The sequence below is a fragment of the Malaclemys terrapin genome, chromosome 9, assembly GCF_027887155.1.
Source record: "Malaclemys terrapin pileata isolate rMalTer1 chromosome 9, rMalTer1.hap1, whole genome shotgun sequence".
NCBI classification, from domain to species: domain Eukaryota; kingdom Metazoa; phylum Chordata; order Testudines; family Emydidae; genus Malaclemys; species Malaclemys terrapin.
Window position 1 is genome coordinate 17784872 of NC_071513.1, and position 23962 is coordinate 17808833.

Genomic DNA, 23962 nt, shown 5'->3' on the forward strand with positions numbered 1-23962 from the left:
TGCTTAAAGATTACAGTTCTGTGACCTTTTTCTGTGAGTGCAGAAAGCAGAGAAGGAAAGAGTTTTGGTTTTGATTTTAAATGTTCTCATTCACACGGACTTGATATTACTTGGTCATTCCTTCAGTTTTAGTTTTGTGGCAAATGTGCTGTTGCTCTAATATGTTGTTCTATTTTTTTTTAGGTGGTGATGGCCGTCCTGGCCCCCCAGGTCTTCCAGGGGAGAAAGGGCAACCAGGTCGGGATGGTATTCCTGGACCAGCTGGACAGAAGGGTGAACCAGGTTAGGTTCCTTCCTTTTTATTTTCTGCTTCTAACTCTGTGTTCTGATTTCTGCTCTGTCCTCTTCCAAAACCATCCATGCTCCCTCGGAACAGCCTCTGTGATTCCCAGTTCTTGAGGATGGACACAAAGGAGGGCATCAAGCCTCCAGTGAGATACAGGGCAGGAACTCTCTTCACTCTTAGACATTTGGCCCTCTAAGGCTTTTGCAGTTGAGCACAATCCCTTCCCCTCTAATTCCATTCCAGCTGCCATTGCTTCCACTACCTCTAGGGATGGGCTGCACCCATCCTGCCAGTTCACTTTATTTGGCCCACCAACCAGGGATGCAGCCATGGGTGGGCTCACCCAGGTCCACCCAAATCTGAGTGTGAGAGGAGGTGGCTCTGCCAGCACCTGGAGTGATGGAAGGGGTGAGAACCTTGGTCAGCACGGAGCAGATGATGGTGAAAGGGGGTGAGAGGCGGTTCTTCCTACCGCCTGGAGGAGAGGAGGCAGTTCCTCTGCACCTGCTGCAATGCAGGCAGAAGGTGGCAGCTCTGGTTACTATGGACTCACTCCAGGATGGCCCTGGTGGACAGCTGCTGGGGTTGCTGAATGGGGGTAACGTGTCCCCAGTGGCAGGGTAGTGTTCGCGGGCACGAGCTCATCGTCCTTCCCAGAAATCATGTAGCTGAACATGGGTGGGCAGGTGTATGTGGTGCGGCATGGTAGCATTGTTGTGGGACTCATTGCTCTGGTGCCCGTTCTCCCAGGGCAGCTTGCAGGCTGCTGCTGTGACAGCAAGGGCCTCTTGTTCCTCAGCCATGAAGGCTTCCTCTTCCACTATATCCTGGAGCCTTTTAAAAAAAAAAAAAAAAAAAAAAGAATGACCCACCAAAGCATTTTAGTGGGTTGTGTGGCCCTCTACTACCTTAAAAATGTCCATCCCTGCTCTAGAACCTTCGGTACTCCCTTAAAAATAGCGACTATCACACAACTACAAATGCAAATGTACTAAAACCCATAATGTGAAAGACCATCTTGAGGATGGAAAGAAACATGCCATGTAAGCAGCATATCACCTTGGAGGAGATCCCTTATCTCTGAGGGGAGATGTGGAAGCGAGCGAGAACCCTGTTAGAACACCCCCCCCCCCATTAAGGAAACCGAATTACCAGTAAGGGATTCTAACTTCTTATCCTCACCCTAGGCTTCCTGCTTCTGGAGGTCTGAGCACTCCACATCTGTAAAAAGATTAATCTGTTTCTTTTCAGGTCAACCAGGTTTTGGGCGCCCAGGACCTCCTGGACTCCCAGGATTATCAGGCAAAGTGTCATTGTTCTTTTTTAATAAGGATGTTTGTAAAATATATCTACACACAAAAGGGGGGAAAGGTGGTAGACGTTTAACTGATATCGTTATGCTGTACCAAATTAACAATGTAGCAGTAACCTTTTATCTCCTATACTACAGTAGGACTGCTCTAATTTGCATCAGTAACTGAGAGACCCATGGCTCACTATTGAACTTAGTGAATTAACAATTAAGCAAAAAAGACAAGATGGTTAAATCAACTGCATCATATACTGTACTTTGTTGATTTACTCCTAACAAATATGGCTTAGTTATAAGGTATGACAATGGATAAAATTTGCAGAAGCACCTAAGTGACTTTCAAAAGTCACTTACAAATTTTCAGAAGTGACTTAGACACTTAGAAGTCTAATTTCCTTTGACTTTCAAGGTGATTAAGACTCCTAAGTCACTTGGCCACTTTTGAAAATTGTATCCAGTATGTCTGTGCTATATTATATGAAATGAATAAAGTCTTAATACTGGAAGATCTTACCACAGCAATGTCATGTCCATTAAACCTTTGCTCAGAAGTGGGGTTGTGAGACCCTTATGATTTTGAGCATCAATGGATTTGAAGAGTAGCAAAGTGAGATTTAGCAAGGTCCACTTGCATGCCCCAAGTTATACAACTTCTTGTCCTGCAAGAATTCTCAGCTCTTTAGAGTGTCTGAGTCTGATTGTCCTCTCACGCCAGTCTTACATTGGTGTAATGCCATTGGTGCCAGTGAGGTGTGTTCAGATTTACACCTTTATAAGCAAGAATGGAATCAAGTCCTAGTACTTCAACTGAAGTTTGAATATTTTACATATAACTAAACTAAATACAGCATCCATAAACATGTCTGTTTGGTTTAACAGGGCAAAAGGGCGAGATGGGATTACCTGGCCCTCCAGGAGCCCCTGGACTTACAGGTTTGAAGGGTGAACCAGGTTTCCAGGGATTCCCCGGTCTACAAGGTCAACAAGGTCCACCAGGCCTGCCTGGGCCACCTATGGAAGGTCCTAAAGGTAGTCCTGGTCCACAAGGTGTACCGGGGAGATCAGGTAGGAATGCGGTTCATACCAGTCCATCTCTGTCAATAATTCTTTATTTTGCTGGCAGGTTATCAGCCTTGAGAACTTCTGAATTTCAGACCAATTCTTTTGATATAGTGTGTGGCTGACAGCTGTGTTTCCATGGTATAACCTTTAAATATTTCTTGGTAACCAAAAGGCTGTCTTGCCAAAAGCAACAATATTAAGAAGGATACTAAAAACAAATAAAAATCTTGATTTCTGCTAGTCTCTTTTTTGAAAGACCCTGCTCATACCTGGCAGCAAAATACAATGCATTGATAAACGTGAGATTCTCAGCATGTTGTCACAGCAATCATCTAGAGAGCACCAAATCAACTTTTGCAGCATCTGCCAAATATGCCTTTGTGGTATTGTCACATGATCAATGAATTTCATCGTGCACAAAAATAAAAGTAATAAACTCCATCGTTCTAGGACCCATGAAAATCAAATTCATGTTAGCATCACAGCATGATCAAATTGGATAGTGGTTTCTTCATCTCAACATCATGTATGCACATCATTGTTCCATCGTGTCACACGTTCCAGTGGATTCAGTGCAACACAATGCAGTCTTCATCTTTCCATTCCATGTTTGCATCTTGTTCCTGCATCTACTAATTCTGGAAATTATGAATTCCATCCTGGGTTAACATCCCCGAGCAGATCTCTGGTGTACTGAGAAATTAGATTAATTTATGTGTTTATATATTTCATGGAAAATTAATCGATATTAAGATGCCACTTTTGAGCGATTAAGGACTGTGTCAGTGAATATTCTGTCTTTCACCTCTCAAAGCCTTGTCTTATAGTTGTTACTTGGACTTGAAATTAATTAGCAGCTAATACTATAAATTGCCACCCAATGCGCTTGACATTCATTTTCAAGAGAAGCAGCTTATTGAAGTGAAGTTGTTTGCTTGCTTACAAATAGAAAACACTTTTTTTTTAACTGAAACTTCGCAAGTATTCTGAATTTGGGATTTTTCATTGGTGAAAGCTCTGGGTGAGGAAGGTAAACATTGAGTTAGTGCATTTACAAAATAACTGCTATCCGTATATTGGCAATTTAGGGGACGGGGGGAAGTTGTAGGGTTTTTTTCAATATAAATTTTCTAAGGTCTTTAGGATTGTGAGCTTGGAGCCAAATTAACCTCTGGTGCAGGTAGATGCAACTCCAAGTAAGGGCTGTGACAAGCTAGACCTCTGAGATCTTCAGATGAAAAGTGGTATCCAAGTGCAAAGTATTCTGATGATGAAACATTCCATAGGGCAGCTGATTGCTGTTCTATAATGATCAGAGCCTTTACTTAAAATAATTTCTCATATGAAAAGTTACCCCACAAAATCTAAACTGTATGAGGTAAAACATTACATTCTGAACAATTTGTGATCCCATATTTCACTTGTAGCATAGCTATATTTCTGCTGGTCTCTGATCCTGTTTACATGTTTCATATAAACCCTGCAATTATTAACCTAAGTTAGTCGGCAAGGTAGAAGACAAGAACATTATTTTGTGCACATTTTAGGTTATCAGTTGGAAAACACCAGTGAAGTTCTGCTCAGGCATGTTTTCTCTTTCATCTCCATTTTTGTTGCATGGAGTGTATAAAGCGAAATGTTTGTCTTGCTCATTTGTGCATGGACTAATGTGGATAAACCAAACTATTACTGCAGTTCTATTACAATCAGCACTTTGTAGAACAAAAGGACTATAGCCCATTGTTGAAATGCTGCTTTCATAACATTTCAACCTCAGGCAGTTAATCATAAAAGCAGCTCTGCTGCTGACAAATTATCCCACTTCTAAGGAAATAATAAATAAAAATGTGAATCAGCTGCATCCATTGCTTGTTAACTTCTGGGTGTATTTTCAGACTAGTTAAAGTGACCAAATTCAAACCCAGTATTATTCCATTGACTTCTGCTGAGTTACATCTGGAATGAGTTTGGCATGATGATAATAGTAAGGGTTTATTAATAGCTAATACAGTAAAGCAGATTCCTAAGAGAATGAAACACTATTTTTAACTCTGTTTTATTATTGACCATGAACAATAATAGTTTGGTGTTTGCATACTGTATGTAAAGCAATATTGAGCTAAATCTAAATTGAAAGGTTTAGTTTAATACATTGACATTTCTAACAGTTTTGATGTTTTTCCCCCTGTTGTAATGATGGCCTTGGTGAACTTTGATCCCTACTCCCAGGTCCTTCAGGTTAGCCCCTTAACTCCAAAATAGTAATTTTGCATGAAGTTGAATGTGTATACTTTAAAAAACCATTTGTTGATGTATAAATGTAGAGAACTAAAGTCAGGTATACCAAGTCATTCTTCATACGTACCTTTGATGTGTAGTAGTACAGGAGAATCAAATGCAGGCTTCCAGACTCCACTATGCCCATCATTTGGGGACTGATCCTGGGAAGTGCTGAGCATCCTTTGTTCCCTAACTACAGACGAGTTAAGACCATGTGGCACCCTACTAGTGGCTTTCAGAAGCCTGCAGGATTGCGCCCCTGACTGGAAATATATTTTGTAATATTTCTTCCCAGTCCAACTGAAAGGGGAAAAGTAAGATTTCTCCCACCCTCCCCTTTTAAAAACTGGTATGCTGCACAATGTTCTCATCCCTTGCCTGGAGATCCATGGTTTGCAAGTCAGTTAGATGACAACATTCATTTCTGTAAAACCTGCAGTTGTTGATTATGGACAGTCAGGAGTGAGGGCACCGTATGAGGAACACAGTCTGGATTAGCCTTCATAATCTATTATGTTGTTTCTTTGGAAAAGTTGACAAGTATATGTTTTGTATAATCTTAAATGTAGATTTTGAGAGCCAAGAATTCCTTATTTTTTACATTCTGTGTCCTGCAAATTTAACCTGGCTATCTTGATTGTTGTTTTGAGTCTTAGAGAAGGAAAACACTAAATGAAATAAAAGAAAAGTGAGGCAATGGGCACCTCATGTGGTGCCTCTGCTGTGATACTTGTTCTCTGTAAAATATTTGTTGTTCACCAAACCAGTTGGGGGTCTGAGGAGACCTATAGGCTTTTTATTTAACAAGCAGCAGGAGGAAGGAAAATAGATGTATATGCCAATGCATATAGAGGGAAGTGAAAGAAGACTTTTCCAAGGGCAGGCTGGGCAGAAAGATGATTATCCATTCATGCTGTTATGCAGTTCTAGTTATTATGAATAGCTCGCTTAGGGCTTGTCTACACATGAAAGCTTTGCCAGTTATACTGATATGGTTAAACTGATACAGTTCCCTGTGTGGGCCCTCTTATTTTAGAATTAGAATGGCATTTTTTAAGCTTAAATGCCTTCCAAAGTGACATAAACTACCCCAAAAAGGCCCTCTTGTTTGAGAATACAAGTGCCTACCCAGTGACTGTACCAGTATAACTATAGCACTTCAAATTCACGTTCGCTTATGCCAGTATAATTTTCCCATGTAGACAAGCCCTTATTTTCATAACCTTATTTCATCTCCGTAAAGTTAGTAGAACACAGAGAGAGGCTTCCATTGCCATTTACTAGTCTAACTACATTGAAGCACAAAGCTATCTCCTCTATAAGGCTGCAGAAGATGTTTCATAAGCACTTAGCCATTTTTTCAGATTTATTTAAATCCTAGTATATTGTGCATGTAGCACTAGCCAGATGTTGTGAAGTCCCAGTGTCTGTCTTTAGAATGAAAATGACTTGGCATACCTATGTAATTACAATTTTATTCAATGAAGTCTTGAAAGTTTTGCTCTGATGACTTTTAGGAAACAAAGTGCTGTGATCAAAGTTCAATAATGAATCCAATTTAGTTTTAACTGTGTACACTAAGTGCTGCTAGAGACTTAATGTACCAACCTATGTCCACATCTCACTCTAGATCTTAAAGTATAAAAAGAATGTGGTCTCCTCTTTTTATCTAATTGTGGTTTTGTCTGCATCACAAAACCATCACACAGTGTGGCTTGAATACCAGTCATGCTTCAGGAGAGGCCCCGCATCTTGGGTAAGCAGAGGGGCTGCAGTTCATGACAGAGGGTCACCTGAGCTAGCCCCGCTCCAAGCTTTGTCTAATACTCTCGATCTCACCAAATTCAGCACAGACTCTCAGCTAGTCATGCATCGTATTTGGAAATCATAGCAAAACTTACATACATTTTATAAGAAATTAACATTAGCAACAAGATGCTATTTTTAACCATTATAAAGCTAGTATTAATAAAGTGTCAAAAGTGTAGAAAAACAGAGCATTGAGATAAACCTGACATGTTTACTGTGGTTTTTAGCTGAACGTTGCATGAAATATATATTTAAATCATTTCACTGACATGAAAATGGGTGAGGGGTGATGGATCCAGATTGTCTTAATTCTGGAGGATGTCAGGGAGACGGTCACTAAAGACTTGCCTGCACTGAACAGAAGAACTCTTAAATTGGCTTTCCAAGTGTGTTGCAGCATAAAAAAATCTCCCTAAGAAATTAAAACAGACCAATTAGCATTTTGTGGCATTTTTTATCAAGAACAATGCCAACAAGAGAACAGTTCTAAGCATAGATGTACATGCCATGCTATATATTTTCCTCCAGATTACATTTCTAGCACCTGACCAGTGCACATTTAAAAAATTTTCTTTTGTTCCAATTTTTTGTATTGCTCACTAGTATTCTGCTCTTCAACTTCCTTTCACAAATGGTGACATTCGCATCTGTGCAGTGGGACTTAAGTGGTGATTGCATCGTGTGCTAACCTTCTGCACAGAGATGAATTTCAGCCAAAAAGAAGGTGAAAACTTCTGAATCTATTCATTAAATTGGATATTCACCAGACTCCAGGCCACGAAGAGACTGAGTGTTGTCAGTGAAATGGTTACTTAGGACAACCCTCATTTGTACAAGACTAACTGGCAGCAGACCTCACTTGTAACGTTAAAGCAAAAACATGCTCTTCAGTAAAGCTTAAGTTTCTGATTTAATGAAGAGTGTCATGTTGGCCTTAGTAGCCTAATCACCAGAATAAGTTGTATGTGAAAATGTATATATTTGCCTACTCATGTATGGTTTCTTGCATGCATGTTGATTATGTTGTAAATACAAAATATACTGGTGAAACGGGTTATTGTTTAGTGCATATACTATCATCCGTACTATTTCTAACTAGTAATCTTGTTTTGTACTGTGTGATGTCTGATCCTTCTAACATCGATCATTGGGCTTTGGTGAACTCTGATCCTTCCAGGTCCTCCAGGTTAGATTCTTAACTCGGTCAATTTATTTTACTGCATTGCATTTGTCATACGAAAAATTGATGTTTCTCTGTAATTCAAAGATTGTTTTTAAGTGCTGTGGGTACCCTGTAGATGGTACCTGTTGACAGTTAGCATTCCTGAGAAGGTAACCTGTAATTAGTTCTCATGTGTGCAGTACCAGATCCAGTTTCTCTTCAGAATAAGCTTGTATGGTGGCATGTGTCTGTAGCTGTCAACTGCACGACTTGTTTGATATGTGGCACTAAATTGCTACTGAATTTTAAAAAGAAATGGTTAGGGTTTTATCTTCCGAACTGCATGCAGAAGTCTCACTCATCAAATCCATTCTCTGTACATGGCCTCTTTGAGGACTTTAAAGAGAGACTTTAAATTGTTAACAGTTTCAGAAGAATTGAAAAGCCAGTACACTTATAAAATCTTATTACATGGGTAGAATTAAGGAGGAGAAAGTCATGAATTCTCCAGCAAAGAGAAGACTCTATTTGTTAGACCCCTTCATCTCCACATATAAAGGTATAAATGGATATAAAGCCTAGCAGCACTTTCCATTTTACTTGCCATGCAGTTTGTGTCACATATGAGTAACGGTGACCTTGTATTTATCACTGTGGAACAAAGGTGAAATGATCTGATCAGGTGTTTTGTTTTCAATATACTATGAGCTGTTTTTATGAACTTACATGAAAATGTCAACAACAGGGTATTTCACCCTCTGTCTACATAAAGGAAAGGGTAATGCAATCCCCAGGGTCGTGTTTAGGTACTCCCTACTGCTCAATGGAGAAATTTGTTGAGTGCACATTTAAGAAAAAACTAATCCTGAATGTGAGAGAAAATAATTGAAACAAATGTCCAATCTCCATTGGGGTTTATATATTGAAATCAGCCTAATTATTGGAGAGGAGATTAATCAACTGAAAGGGGCATTCACCCCTGAGCTTTGGTTGGGGAAAGCTCTGCTCTTGCCCCTATGCCTGTCTCCTCTGCCTCTTAAGAGGTGGAACAGCCTCTAAGAGATGCAGGATTTAGTGGCATTTTTTTACCTTCCCCAGTCAGGAGCAGCACTTTGGGGAGGGGGCACACCGGGCCTGCTTCCCTCAATGGAAACGTCAAACTCTGTCTGCAGTAGGTGGCAGCATTTTACGCTCTGTGTGTGTCACTCTGTGACACTGGCTTTCACAATGGAGTTGGTCAATCAAGAAAACACTCAAGAAGGGGAAAACGCTATGCATTCCCATTAGATTGGCCCTAACCATGCACTTTGCATTGGGTGGAGGGGGGAAGCCGAGCTAAAATATAGATATTTTAATGTAGAGACCACAGTCCTTATATGCAAATCCATACAGAATGCACAGGAGTCATGGGCAGGCTGACTCATACTGATCCATGAACATCTGTTATGTAATATCAAGGTCTGCCAGGGCCAGAAGGTCCACGGGGTCCCCCGGGAAATGGAGGATTTAAAGGAGAAAAAGGAAACCCAGGTCAGTCAGGCCAGCCTGGCCTCCCTGGTCTAAAAGGAGATCAAGGACAACCTGGACGCCAGGTATGATAAGGAGTGATGCTTATTTCTAGCTGGGAGTGTTTTATTTTTAAAAAGAGTAAAATATGGAGCCTTCTAGTTGGAAGATGCATTTTATAATGAACCTAAAGCCAGACTGTAGTTTCTAACACTCTGGAACAGATCCTGGCTTCTAGTGGGCAGAGGAGGTGAAGAGGATGTTGGGATCACCGCTAACCCTCTTCCCTCCTGCACATAGGTGGCTGGGCAGGATTTCTCCATAGTGTCCAAGTGAGAGCAACAGTAGCTAATGCGTCCCCTTGCTCTGTTGCCCCTTGCCAATGAGGGATGATGGCAAATCTCCCAGTCAGAGAGAGAGAGAGTGAGTGTGTGTGTGTGTGTGTATTATATACCACTGTAGGCCACCCATTGGTCCTGTTCACAGATGTAATAATAAATGAGCCCTATTGCATGCTCTCCTTTTTTTGCTGTGGATTTATACATTCATGGTGCTGTTTCCTGGCTCATTAAGTTTCTAAGTGTAGCAAGAAAGCTTGGAAATCCTATAGATTCTTGTTTGTCCCCAGTCCACCTTTTTTCTCTCCTGAGACTCAATGAGAAGATTAAATAATTGTGAAGCTACTTTGTTTAGGGTGATCCTGGTCGTCCCGGCCTGAATGGAATGAAAGGTGATCCTGGGGTTCCAGGTGTTCCAGGATTTCCAGGTATTTAAAAATCATTTCAAACAAAGCCTTTAGAACTCAGTAATGTCCAACTAGTAGAGGAGAGGAGCCCCCTTTGGGCGCTCATGCTGTAGATTTTTTCAGGAAGCACATACTTTCACTGTGTAACTGTATTGGTTTGGTGTTTCAGGTATGAAGGGTCCCATTGGCCCTCCAGGAGCAATTGGTTTTAAAGGTGATCAAGGCCCATCAGGTTCACCAGGTATGAATCATGGTTGATGCTACCCTGCCACTTTCTTGTCTTCGGGGAGGTAGAATTGGACCCAAAGGCATGGAACCAAGTCCATTCCTGGTGTAACTCACTCAGGTTGGGCAGAGATACCCCAGCAATGGAATTTTGTCCTTGTTGTGCTATGATATGAATAGCAATTTAAACACCATTATAAAATAACAAACACCATTCATTGTTTTTAAAACTTTCCTTCCACTTTCCTAGTAAGGGAAAAGCCACTTAGATATCTGATGTAGACCCATCCCTCTTCATTCAGTGGAAAGAAGCTGCTCAGGAGGGAGGGGGTAGCTGATGATTTCCCGTTCCGACACTTCCTCCGCTGAGTTTTTTCAATGTGGTTGTTTTGTGGTACCATGGAGAAAAGGACTTCAGCACAGTTTAACACGTAATAAAGCTGACTTTACTCTGTGTTTCCTTGGATATATGGACAGCCCTTATAAGAGTCAGTCTATCCTTTTTGCAAGGATGCAACTAAGAGCAAATTTTTGAACCTCTAGTTGCACTGTTTATTCCATTGATCAGATCTCTTGGCTGATGTCATCTTAAAGAATTATAGGGCTGATGAACTAATCAAACTTCCCTGTGTGTCTTTTGGAGTCACCTCCATCTTGGATTGTCCGTCTCTCTAATACAAACTTTCTTTATCCTAGGTCCACCAGGCTTACCTGGCCCTGCTGGACAAACCATCGTAGTAAAAGGTGACCCAGGTCCTCCAGGTCCACCAGGCCAGCTTGGATTGAAAGGGCCACCTGGATTGTCAGGCCCACCAGGATTGCCAGGTATGATCACTGTGGACTGCAGGCTTTACTGCTTATGTTTATAGGAAGTGACTAGTTAATAGGATGCAGTAGACCATTTGTCCTAGGATGAAGTACACGGTTTCCTCCAGAGAGGTTCCTGGGTTTATTTGCTGAGACTTAGGTATGCTTGCAAGAGTGTAACTTTCATTGCTCCATTTATTTTTCTAGGTCCAATAGGCCTTCCTGGGGATCCTGGGCGAGATGGACTTCCTGGATTTGATGGTCCAGGAGGACGCAAAGGCGAGAGAGGACTTCCAGGCCAACCAGGTATAATAAGTACCCTAGTTCTGGTGAGGAGAAAGGGGGTTGGTATGTTAAAAAATAATAATAATAATTTTTTTTTTTAAATCGCTTCTTAAGAATGCAGACAAATGTCAGGACTTGTATTCTGTTGCAATTCACATGCAACAATGTTACATTTTTAGGAATAGGGTGTCCCAGCTATCCTGCTGTTAGATAGTCCAATATGGTGTCTTTGCTGGCATATGCTGTAGGCTTGTAAAAGTCATTAGTCTTAAAACCGCACAGTGGCAAACTCAGTACCAGTATTGTTGCTGGATCCATTCCCTGGATGTTGTTTTATTTCACTTTGTTTTGAGTTCAATAGAACACTCTTCGCAGCCTGTGACACATGGTGTATAATTAGGACAGAAACAAACAAAGAGGAGTAGAAGCTGGGAAAATAAAGTGTTATGTTTTTGCATTGAAACAATGAATCAGAAAAACTGTTCTCATGGGGAAAGAATTCCATCAAGTCAGGTCTGTGTGGAGCAAAGGCACTGAACGGGGGGAGGGGAAAAGTTTAACTAGACACCAGCTAAAATCTATTAAAAGCACCAGGACCCAAAGTCCCATTAACTTTCAGTGAAATTTGGACTCTTAAGTGTTTGTCACTTTTGAAAATTTTACGCATCAGCTAGAAATAGAAGGCAAGTGGGGAGTAGGTGGGAATCAAATTATGCAAATAAGATGGTGCTCCAAAGTAGTATGCCTTGAATGCTTGAGTCAGAACCCTCAGGGCTGAATCTTCATCTGGAGGAGGCGGAGGTTCTAGATTGTAACTTGTACCAAGTTTTCTAAAAAGCCAGGAGACAAACAAAATGATGGGAAGGAATATACATAACGAAATTAAATATCAGTGCTGGTGAGAAAAGGTCAACATTTCAACAACACACAGAGGCAAAAAATTCCACAAAATAGTTTTTGGAATTGTTTGCCCTGGTTTTTTGACCAGCACTGTGAAATATTCTGTTAGCATAGTTTGAAAACATGCAAGAAGAGAATGTCCTGAAGAACCAGGAAGGAAAAAGATCCAACTTTCTAGAAATTGAGACTTAAAACTTAGCTAATTAAGAGCAATGACAAAGAGGGACCCTGAAGTTCCCAGGCACGTTTTTTATGCTCTACTCTAAGGTTGTTATGGCATATTTTATCTTCCATTCTTAGAGCCTGTTCCAGAGCCCATTGCAGTCTTTCCATTTATTTCAGTGGATTTTGGATCTCCTCGAAGAGAGGGAGTGTGTTCTAGCATAAGACCCTTAGCTCAGCTCTGCCATTGACTTGCTTTGTGACCTGTAAGCAGGTCAGGTAGGGCTAACTTGCTAAGCTGCACATACAGTTGTGTGGGTTTGGAATGGCTTACCTACCCTGTTCATAGCTAACTACAGTACTCTATGGCCCCCACTTACTGTAGTTTCTGAGCACTTCTCAGACTAAGGCATTTATCCTCAGAACACACCTGTGAGATATGGCGATACTATTAGTCTCATTATTTTATAGCTGGGGAACAGTCACCGAGGGACTTAAATGACTTGCCCAAGACCACACCGGAAGCCTGTGAAAGTACCCTGGAGCAGGGTATTGCACAAAGGTCTCCCAAATTGCAGATTAGCACCCTAACCATTGGACCAACCTTCTTCCTTGTTGGAGCCATTGAGTACCTAAGAAACATTGCACAGGCTGATTAGACAATCGGTTTTGCTTGCTGTCATGTGCAGTTTAGAACATTGAGCTCTTCTGGGTTAATTTTCAGACATGCTGAGCAATTCTAAAGCCAACCGAGGTCAATGGGAGTTTGGGAGGGGTTGGCTGCGTCCATACCTCTGAAAATCAGGTCCTTCATTTCTACAGGCCTGCACTTATTTACCTTTTTAAAACCCCTTTTGAAAACCGGGGAGAATATTCACCTGATTCGTAGGAGCGTTTGGGCTTCATGAATGTGTTCAAAGTGTGCTGTGTTCCTTGGACGAAATGTTCTCAAGTAGTTAACAGATATGCGAACAAATGTCTGCGCTGTGCTTCTCCTGTGTAAACAGGCTTTCAAGGTACGCAGGGACCGCCTGGTCCTGATGGCTTGCAAGGCCCACCAGGTCCTCCTGGAACAGCTTCTGTTGCTCATGGGTTCCTTATAACTCGACACAGCCAGACTACAGACACACCACTGTGCCCACAAGGAACAATAAGGATATACGATGGATTTTCTCTTCTGTACGTGCAGGGAAATGAGAGAGCCCATGGCCAGGACTTAGGTGAGATGCATCGTATGCACTATTGGTGCGGGCTTTTACAGGGGAAGGAAGCTTCAGCTTCTTCTCACAATTCTCTGATTCCTTGTAATCCCTGAGAATCCTACAGCCCAGAAGGTCATTCAGATAAAGGTAGGGACTTGACTGCTGAGATCTGTCATCTCCATGGGCTTGCACCTGCACCTTAAAGATGAGTGGTCACACACTGAAATTCACAGGCAATATTTTGCCTGCATATTTCAGTTTGGCAATCCATGCTGTGCATTCATAAGAGGCTGAGAAGAATATGCAGATAGTGTTTAAAAGGGGGAGGCGGGGGTGCTACTTTTCCTTTAAGCACAGTAAGATGAGAATTCTTTTCTGTGTCATAATTCATATATGTGTATATCTTATTCTGTAGGTACTGCTGGGAGCTGTCTCCGCCGTTTCAGCACCATGCCCTTCATGTTCTGTAACATCAACAATGTGTGTAATTTTGCATCAAGAAATGATTATTCCTATTGGCTGTCCACTCCAAAGCCAATGCCAATGAGCATGGAGCCACTGACTGGGCAGAGCATTCAGCCATTCATTAGCCGGTGAGCCAAAATAGGCCGTCAGATTTTGTGTGGGATCTGAATAGATAGCACGTCTTGTTGAAATGTGGTTTTGGGCCTGCAGGCTGAATATTAAGACATGGTAAAAAGATTAATCAGTTGTATGTATTTTCTCTGAGGAATAGTAGAACAACTTCTTATTTTAATGGCGGTAAATGTGTTATGTGTGTAATCCAGTTTAGTGCCTCAGAGCAGGGGACTGGCAGCCACTACTGATTGCTACTTTTATTTCCACGGCACCTAAGAATGCCATGGACATTTTCATAGTTTTTCATTTTTAATCCATCCGTTGATCTAAAATCTCATGAATTTTGGTGCTTTTAAGGGGACATCATCATTTAAAAACATTTTTAAAAACACATTAATAGGCCCAAAGCTTTTAAATGTCTGTTTTTACTTCTCATTGATGCATAGCACTTCTTGTGCTTTATTTAGCATGGACAGTGAAAGTAGACTAGACTAGTTTCCCTTTTTAAAACCATTTTCACCTTCTGGTTCTCAGCAGCATCACAATACTATAGTATTTGGGTTGCAAACACTGCAGGACAATCCAGGCGAAAAGAGATTGTTTTGAATGGACCTGTTTACATTTCTGAAAACATTTCTGTTAATATCAAGGTTTGTGAAACTTGAGTAACAAAGCCTACAATTCTGGGCCAAAATCACTACCTCACAAAGTCCCATCAACTCTGCTCTTTGAATAGCATATAACCTTAAATTGTGCATCTGGGCATATTTTTATGATTTATGTAGCATCCACAACGTACTAGAGGCTATGAACATACACAAGGAGAGACAATTAGTGACATAAAGAACATATAATCATATCTTATGAAGAGAGACAGATGTTTGCATATTTCCTTTCACCCAAGGATCCCAAAGTACTTAACAAACTTTACAAACTATGAGCCAAATTCTCAGCTGGCAAAACTCCATTGCTTTTGGGGGAATTTTGCCAACTGAAAATTTGGCCCTATATTTAAATATATTTCATGCATCCCTGAAATGTAATATCCTATGGGAAACCTTTTAAACAATGCACTGCAGCACTGTGTCACAGTTGTGGACAGAAAGTGAAGTGTGCCTTATCCAGTGGAAACTAGAAGGAAGGGGTGAGCAGAAACTAACTACCAGCCTGGAAGTTGGTCTGGATGCTGGATCTAGCAAGCCTAGTCTTTTATAAAAGTGTCAAGGGAATCTTTAATGAGCATAAGTGGTCAGGACCTTGTCTCTACCTTTCATTGCAAGCCAATACAGAATTGCTGCTCTTATCTGGCACAAAGACTTAAAATTTTGTGGGGACTGGATGGTTGCTCAAAGGTACCCAGAGTAACTTCCAGAAAAAAAAGCTCTTCCCAGCTTGACCCATCGAGAAGCCTTTTTTGACTCATCTGTTAGAGATTCTGCAATTCTTTGAGTAGTTGTTCCTGTAGGTATGTGCACACGCCTATGAGCTTTCAATCAGAGATTTTTGGTAGTAGTGTCCGTATGCCAATACCTGCGCCCTACACATCCTCATGCTCCAATCCAAGGATAAATAGGGGAGTTTATCTGCTCCAGTTCCTTCTCAACCACCTGTGGCTCAAGATGGAGAGTTGTGGTGCCCAGTAGTTTTAGCATTACTTTGCTTGCTTGCTTTTTCTTTTCTTTAGTTTGTGGTTTTATTTTTTTCCTCTGTGCAAGCTATGTGCTTTTGGGGTAGGGGGTTCCCCCCACCTTTCTTTTCATGGTCGGGACTTCCTGCATGCCCTCAGCCCCTTTTTGTCTGTGGCCTTCATGGCTTGTACCAAAAACACCAAGATTCAAACCCTGCCAGACCTTCCCCTCAGTGACAGGCATTCCAGCTGCTTCCACTGTCTCAGTGGATTTCATGTACCATTGACGTGTAAGGTCTATGTGGGCTGAAGATCAAACCCAGAAAGCTGAGAGGGGACAGATTGAAGATGCTCCTTACAGAGTGTTCTTTAAGACCCACTGCCTCTTCGGGGTCTGATTTTTTTTTTTCTTCCCTCCAGCTGTGGCCTCCATCTCAGCTCCCTTACCCCTATCTGGGTTCCCCCCACCCGGAGACATGGCCCTGCTCCCGGCCCCAGCTCTGGTGGATGGAGGGGGGGGGGGAAGAGCGCAGACAGGAGGAGGGGAGGGCATGAGAATAAAAAGTAAAAACTGCTTTCAGCATCCCCACTATTAAGTGTTCCAGCACCACTGCCCATTGTAGATACTTTCAAAGATGCTGCCTGGTGGACTGTGCACACCTTTTCCCACCACTATGCTCATTGTGCATGCTTCCATAGCAGGTGCAGCTGTTCTCCAAACTGTACTAGATCCTTCTCAGCACCCACCTCCGTAGTTGGAGCACTGCTTTGGAATCACCTAAAGCGTAGCACGCAGAGGGATAACTACTCGAAGAAGAAGAAGGAGAGGTTAATTACCTGTACAGTAACTGGAGTTCTTTGAGTGGGTGCTCCACTACCTGCCCTCCTTCCCCTCTACACTGTAGTCCTTGCCATGCCAGATTTTATAGTTCAGAAGGAACTGGAGCAGCGGCAGTTCTGCATTCCCCTATATGCCCTTGAATCAAAGCACAAGGATTTATAGGGCAGAGGCACAGATCCAAGACACTGCTACTAGAAATCTCTGATGGAAAGCATGTGGGTGCTCACACACACCTAGAGTGGAGCACCCATAGGAACAAATCATCTGAAAGAACTCCAGTTACTGTACTAGTAAATAACATCTCTGAATATGAGTCTTCACTGTTAGCTTTGTGCAAAATATTACTGGGCCAATTTCTGCCACTGCTTATGTAGATACAACTCCACATGAAGATACTGGGAGGTGAAGCCATGTAACAGAGCAAAATTGGGCTTGAGTGTCCAGCTAATCAGAGGTGCTGGAACTAGGTGCTGCAGCACCCCCTCACTTAAAGTGGTTTCCATTATATACAGGATTTACAGTTTGGTTCAGTGGCTCACAGCACCCCCACTATACAAATTGTTCCAACACCCCTGGAGCTAATAATTAATTAGAATGAAAGTGCAAGAACATCTGTCTTTAAGGTCACTGTTTCAAATCTTGCCCATATCCGTAGCGTCACTGTCTTTCAACAGTTGTTTGGATCGTCTAGATGAAATGAGTTGACATTTGGAGTCTATTACTTTGTGGCTTTTACGATTTGGATACAAACCCAGTATGACTGGCATACGTGCCAACAGTCTCAGATGACAAGCTAATGACTGAGGGCCTGATCCAATGCCCGTTTAAGCCATTGGGAATCTTTCAATGGCCTTTGGATCACGCTCAGATTATTCTGAAGACTGAACTCCACTTTCTGACCTGTGGCACCGTTCCCTTGAAATCAGGATTAGTACACAACAGGCAGATAGTGTGGCAAGCTAGTACTACCACTATGTATTTGACCTATTATGTGGAAAACCAAAGGATGTTAGCTTTCAGTATTGTCAGTCTAGCACCTTTTAAGGAGTCTACTGTAGTATGTATTTTTAAACAGAGCTCTCCGAATTTTACCTGCATAAGAAGTGGTTGATTGGGCTCATTAAAGGTTAGTTTTTTTTAAAGTTACTCAATGCAATTAGATACAAAAAAAAATTCTGTTCTGTATTCCTATTTGTTTCACTGATGCAGTGGGAAATTCTGCATACATATAAAACTGTTCGAGGGGTGCAGTAGATCTAAATTGTTACAGCAGCCTTTCTTACATTACTTTTTCCCAATTTTTCCTGTCATTTCTCTACATTCTTCTGAAATAAAATTGGTATTTGGCTTACTTAATACATCATTGTAATGGCGTAATGTTTCTTTTATACCTCTCCTCATGTTCAGATGTGCAGTGTGTGAAGCTCCTGCCATGGTCATTGCTGTCCATAGTCAGACCATTCAAATTCCATCATGTCCGCAAGGTTGGGACTCTCTTTGGATTGGTTATTCTTTCATGATGGTAAGGGCCTCCTCCTCTCTCCCCAAATTGACTGTTAACTGTTTGTGTTTTGTATTAGCTACTTCAGGATTTTCTGATACAAACAACAGTTTGTACCATTAAAATGACATTTACCTGTAGCTGCCAACTATGGTAACAGAGATCAGTTATTTCCCAAAATTCAGATGCCACTGTAATCGGTAACCCTAGGTGAACGTTATCTACGGCATTGTCTTAACAAACAGGAAAAAAGAATTAACTTGATTTTTTGAAACAGGGTGACTTCTCCTAGTGCTTATGGATCCCAATTTAACTTACAAGTTGTTTCTTTTCTAGCACACTAGTGCTGGTGCAGAGGGCTCGGGACAGGCCTTGGCATCCCCAGGTTCCTGTTTGGAAGAATTCCGCTCAGCTCCTTTTATTGAGTGTCATGGTCGTGGTACTTGTAATTACTACGCTAATTCATACAGTTTCTGGCTGGCAACTGTAGAGATAGCAGAAATGTTTAGGTAAGAGAGCTTATTTCTTGCACATCACTTATTGTGTACTGAATGCATTGGAAATCACATTTATTTTCTAAGGACAAATGGTGATTTAGATCCTTATTTGAAGACTTATTAATCCTTGTAAAACTGGTAATTTGTGCCTTTTCCCTCATCTAAATGTGTGTGTCATGCTTTCTAAGACCAGTTTTTCAGGAATTGTTTACTTGACAAAATCCTTTACATCTTGTCCGAACTTGCTGGGGTGCATTCTATTGCCTATTTTGCAAGGGCTGAGAGCTACTTTCTGCCCACCCTTACTCATATTGACTAGTAGCTTATTCCAAAAGTAGTCCCATTGTAATGAGTGGGACAATATCAAAGAGTGATGTATTTATTCAATGTGAGTAACGATGTCACAGTCTGACACTGAATGATCATTTCTGTGTTTTTTTTCTTGACATTTAGACAGCCTCGAATATCTCACATGTTGATTGCAGAAGTACAGGGGGGGAATCCTGGCCCCACTGAAGTCAATGGAAGTTTTGCCATCGACTTCTCTGGGGCCATGATTTCACCTTAGAATTTTGCAAACTCTTCAGGCTTCTACTCTTATCGCTTCCTTCACACGTTTAGAGTGGCACTGTTGTTCTATGGAAAAATAACTTGCTTTCATATATACCAATTTTATTACCGAATGGTGACTTGTGTCTCAAATGAGCATTAACAAGTTCTGACTGCAGCTGTATTGAAAAATGACTGCTGTACACTTCACAAATGTTGCACAATGAGCTTTATCCACAAAATGTGTTATACAACATTAGTGGGTATCTACAACATGGAAATTAAGTTACTTCCCATTAGAACACCTAAGTAATACCATTTATTTTTGTATTAGGCAGTCATTATGCCATTGGTTTGCAGTGTGGCTGATCAGTGGTAATTACATGTTTTCCTGACCAGTAATAACCCTCATGGATCTTTTAATCTCATTTTCCTCCTTATCATCATTCACTATTTTCAATCTCACCCAAACTTAGCTTTCTATTTATTTCTCCTTTTCCTTTTCAAAAATGTGTTTGTACCGTTCACTTGAAAGAAGTGGACTACTCATATGTGACCAAGTAATGACAGGCTTGCATGTGATGGGAGGGGCAGGGCTCAACAGCCAGGGGTTCACTTCCAGTTTGTCTTTTAGGAATATAAGCTTATGCTTCAGGGTTTCAGCCGGCCATCTGCAGGGGTCAGGAAGATATTCTTTCCCCCCCTCCACTGTGTGGTATTTTGCTTTGTTTTATTTTTTAAATCTCCTTTCCAGGGGTTGGCAACCTTTCAGAAGTGGTGTGCCGAGTCTTCATTTATTCACTCTAATTTAAGGTTTCGCGTGCCAGTCATACATTTTAACGTTTTTAGAAGGTCTCTTTCTATAAGTCTATAATATACAACTAAACTATGGTTGTATGTAAAATAAATAAGGTTTTTAAAATGTTTAAGAAGCTTCATTTAAAATTAAATTAAAATGCAGAGCCCCCTGGACCGGTGGCCAGGACCCAGGCAGTGTGAGTGCCACTGAAAATCAGTTCGTGTGCCGCCTTTGACACGCATGCCATAGGTTGCCTAGCCCTGCTCCTTTCTCTGAAGCATCAGAACTGGCCACAGCTGGAGATGACATTGAATGGAGAGAGTCAGGCCTCTGAGGTGGCACTGAGCATTCTCTCTCTCAGGTGCTTGGCTGGAGGGTTCCTGTTCAAATGCTCACGGTCTAACTGATCACCATACGTGGGGTCAAGAAGGAATTTTCCAAGTCAGATTGGCAGTGACTGTGGGGATTTTTTGCCTTCCTCTGCAGGGTGTTGGGTACGGGTCACTTGCCAGGGTTATCTAGATATATCTCACTTTATCATCGTTTCCCTGCCATTGAGGGCTCTCCAGAACTGCTGCACCTCGGTCCCGTCTACAGGCAGATAGTAGTTTAGCCTCCTGTGAGCTGTAATACTTTGGTCTAATTTTGGTTGTTGGCTTTAGTGTGTGAGTGCTGGGTGCCACTGGTGGCCGGTGATATACAGAAGGTCAGACAGATCATCTGGTGGTCCCTTCTGGCCTTAAATTCTATGACCGAGATGGACTTTTTTTTTATAATCACTCATATATGTACCCTTACACAGCAGAAGGAAATAATTGATTAAATCTGTCATCTTTACATTTTCACCTCAATTGGACAGTGACATTTGATTATGAAATAATCCCATTCAAATGAGAAGTCAAAAGATTACAGATGTAAATTCTTCCATGTTGGGCGGCCAGAGGTGGGAGGGGGGATAAATTGTGCTGTATTTTGTAATTGCCCAACAAATGTCATTTCTAAAAGACACCCTTTACTCAAATCGGTGTTTGTGGACTGTCTGGCATGTTGGGCTGACGTAGTTTGCTGGCACAGCACCGTCTACATATTGAAATACTGGTCTAAAACAAACAACTGTCACAACTCATGAGGGATTTTAGGGAGAGTAATGAAATAAGTGCTTGATCAAGGAAGGTGGTAAGCACATGCAGTTCCCTTCTAGGAAGGCACTTAAGCACATCCTTAAGTCCTATTGATGTGAAAGGCACTCAGCACCTTGCAAGTACAGGCTCCTGTAAGCATAAGAAAAGCTAACCTTGTGTGTTTGTGTTTCCATCAACCAGTAAACCTCAGTCAGAGACATTGAAAGCTGGAGACCTGAGGACACGTATTAGTCGTTGTCAAGTTTGTATGAAGAGGACGTAACATCTTGGAGAATTTTTGTAAAACAATGAGAATTCCTAGGGTGCACTGTCCTCCTGCTGTAACAATGGTGCTACTGTGCGAAAAGAAAAAAAAACAAAAACAAATCCAAACTGTTTTAAAAGTGCAAATTCAGGTGTACCTCACCAAAGTGCCAAACCAAGGCTGTCTGGTGCATATTTGACAAAAGGACTAAGACAAAGGAATTGATCTCTTGGAAATGGAAAAGACGCTTGAGGTTCACAAAGGATCAGAAGATGAAGTTTTCATTTCTCTCCTAGTAGCCATGGCACTTTTTTGATCAACCAAGAGAAAAACAACAAAATGCAACGCACTGAGTATGTTTAAAATAACAAGACTGCAGTTTTGAAAAACACTTTTTCATGGTGCTACTAACCCTACTGTATCCCAGGTTTTTAATATGAAATGTTAAGCTTATTTCTCTTTGTAAGTAATGAAATGTGTATATTGTGTAAACACCTTTTTAATTCAAACCTTCAATTATTTAGACACAAATCAGACTAAAATCACTCTTCACAAAAAGTGTATTAAAAACAAGTTTATATATACAGCAGTATTTTATATAAAATCAAGGGCAATGGAGAGAATCTATACCTCTTACACCAAACTACTACTGATTTTTAAAGTTTTGTTTCCTCCCTCAAGTTCCAATCTGACTTTATTTGGGGAATGTACAATACTTCTCTAGTCATTTTGATCAGGGTTTTAAATGTTTATACTTACACCATGCTATCGATGGTGTTATTTGTGCTTAGAAATCGAAACCATTTTAAAAGGATTTTTTTATTCTGTGAAAATATGTGAAATGATTAGCCATATCCAATGTCTTTTTTTTTTTTTTTTTAATAAAAACAAGTCATATTCATGATTTAGTAGTAACCAGTTTGCTTCAGCAAAAAATACCCCTTGGAAATACCAAATTGCCAAAGCATTTAAGATTATGCTTACAAAAACTTTCTTTGCTCCGAAGTGGTGTCATGTATATTATCCAGAATAGCTGTACACTCTGAAAAAACTGAAATAAAGCAAAAACTGGCTAAAACTGATTTTTCATATTTATAAATGTATCCTCTAATCATTCTTATGTGAATTATACACATCCATGATGGATTTATACAAGGCAACAGTTTTTGTGTGTGTATAATTCAATAAAGGCCGTGAAAGGTCATAGAGCTCCTTGTTTCTTGCATCAGTATATAAGAATCCTACTGTATCTGTCCTAGATTGTCACGTTTTGCAATAGTTGCAAAGAAATTATCACATTTTGTACACAGAACTTTGTGCTTGTTTGATTTCTGTGGTTAATTCTATTTCTTGCATTTATGTATAAGCTTTTAGCACTCCCCAACAAAGGAAGTGAGACTGTGCGTTTTCCAGGTGATCAGCCTTCCTTGAGATATTCATTGTATTTTCCCATCTTCACCATTCATTAGGACAAATGTAGCCTGAGAATTAATGTATTGCTTTATAAAAGTGAAGTATATTTCATCTTATTTTAAGAAGAACAGGAGTACTTGTGGCACCTTAGAGACTAACAAATTTATTAGAGCATAAGCTTTCGTGGACTACAGCCCACTCTGAAACTTGTCATCTTATTTTGAGTAACTAATTATCAGTGACATCTAGCTAATGGCTGTTCTGCCTCCGAATTTCTGATGCCAGCTATACATTAGGCTTGCAGCCACTCAAAAAAAAAAAAAAAATATATATATATATATATATATATATATATATATCCCTGCTGAAAACTGAGACATAGAAATGAGTTACTAGGCGAGGTGCCAAAGGTTAATAAAATGAGATAAGTGGAGGATTAACAGCATTTGTGTAAATATGAAAATGGCAATTATACACAGGTTTACTCTAAAATATAATAGTGTCATCTTGGTGTGTTTTTAAATGTTAAAGTAGTCTATGTACGCCTCATGCTTTGTTTATATGTGTATAACATTGGGGTATTGGGCCTGTAATACAGCCACAAGGCTCATGTCTACCCTTTTGTGAGTTGCCTGCAAATCCATGACGGTAGAAAGTGAACAAAACCACCAAACATTCCCTTCTACTTGTTTTATTTGGTTGATCTTACATGTAAAGAAACAAAACTGAACCAGCTGCTGCTAACTCCAAACCAGAAAACCATTAACTAAAGATGACATCAAACCCCAACTCCTGTCCCTCTTACCATAAACACCAGCCCCTGACTTATCGCTACCTCCCCAAGAACTAGGGTTAAATAGATGGGCCTTGACCTTTTGGGCCTGGCACATTACATAGAGATTATTTATCCCAATACAGCTTGAGTACTTGTACTGATCACAGCTGTGTTGCAGTACAGCACAGGCAGAGTGGTAGGTTCCCCCATAAAAGAACTTGAGACAGATGAAAAGTGGGTCCTGCCTACATT

At 40.9% G+C, this 23962-nt stretch overlaps 1 protein-coding gene across 1 annotated transcript in view; it reads left to right on the forward strand.

Moving 5' to 3' along the window:
• COL4A5 (collagen type IV alpha 5 chain) overlaps positions 1 to 23046 on the forward strand; it is a 140198-nt gene extending 117152 nt beyond the window's left edge. The window contains exons 39-51 of the mRNA XM_054038885.1: positions 184 to 282; positions 1538 to 1588; positions 2478 to 2663; positions 9370 to 9503; positions 10111 to 10183; positions 10332 to 10403; positions 11084 to 11212; positions 11402 to 11500; positions 13549 to 13761; positions 14159 to 14336; positions 18198 to 18312; positions 18628 to 18800; positions 21459 to 23046. Of these exons, the coding sequence (XP_053894860.1) occupies positions 184 to 282; positions 1538 to 1588; positions 2478 to 2663; positions 9370 to 9503; positions 10111 to 10183; positions 10332 to 10403; positions 11084 to 11212; positions 11402 to 11500; positions 13549 to 13761; positions 14159 to 14336; positions 18198 to 18312; positions 18628 to 18800; positions 21459 to 21540 (1604 nt within the window). The 3' untranslated portion in view covers positions 21541 to 23046. The remainder of the gene's footprint in view (positions 1 to 183; positions 283 to 1537; positions 1589 to 2477; positions 2664 to 9369; positions 9504 to 10110; positions 10184 to 10331; positions 10404 to 11083; positions 11213 to 11401; positions 11501 to 13548; positions 13762 to 14158; positions 14337 to 18197; positions 18313 to 18627; positions 18801 to 21458) is intronic.
• Positions 23047 to 23962: the final 916 nt, after the last annotated feature.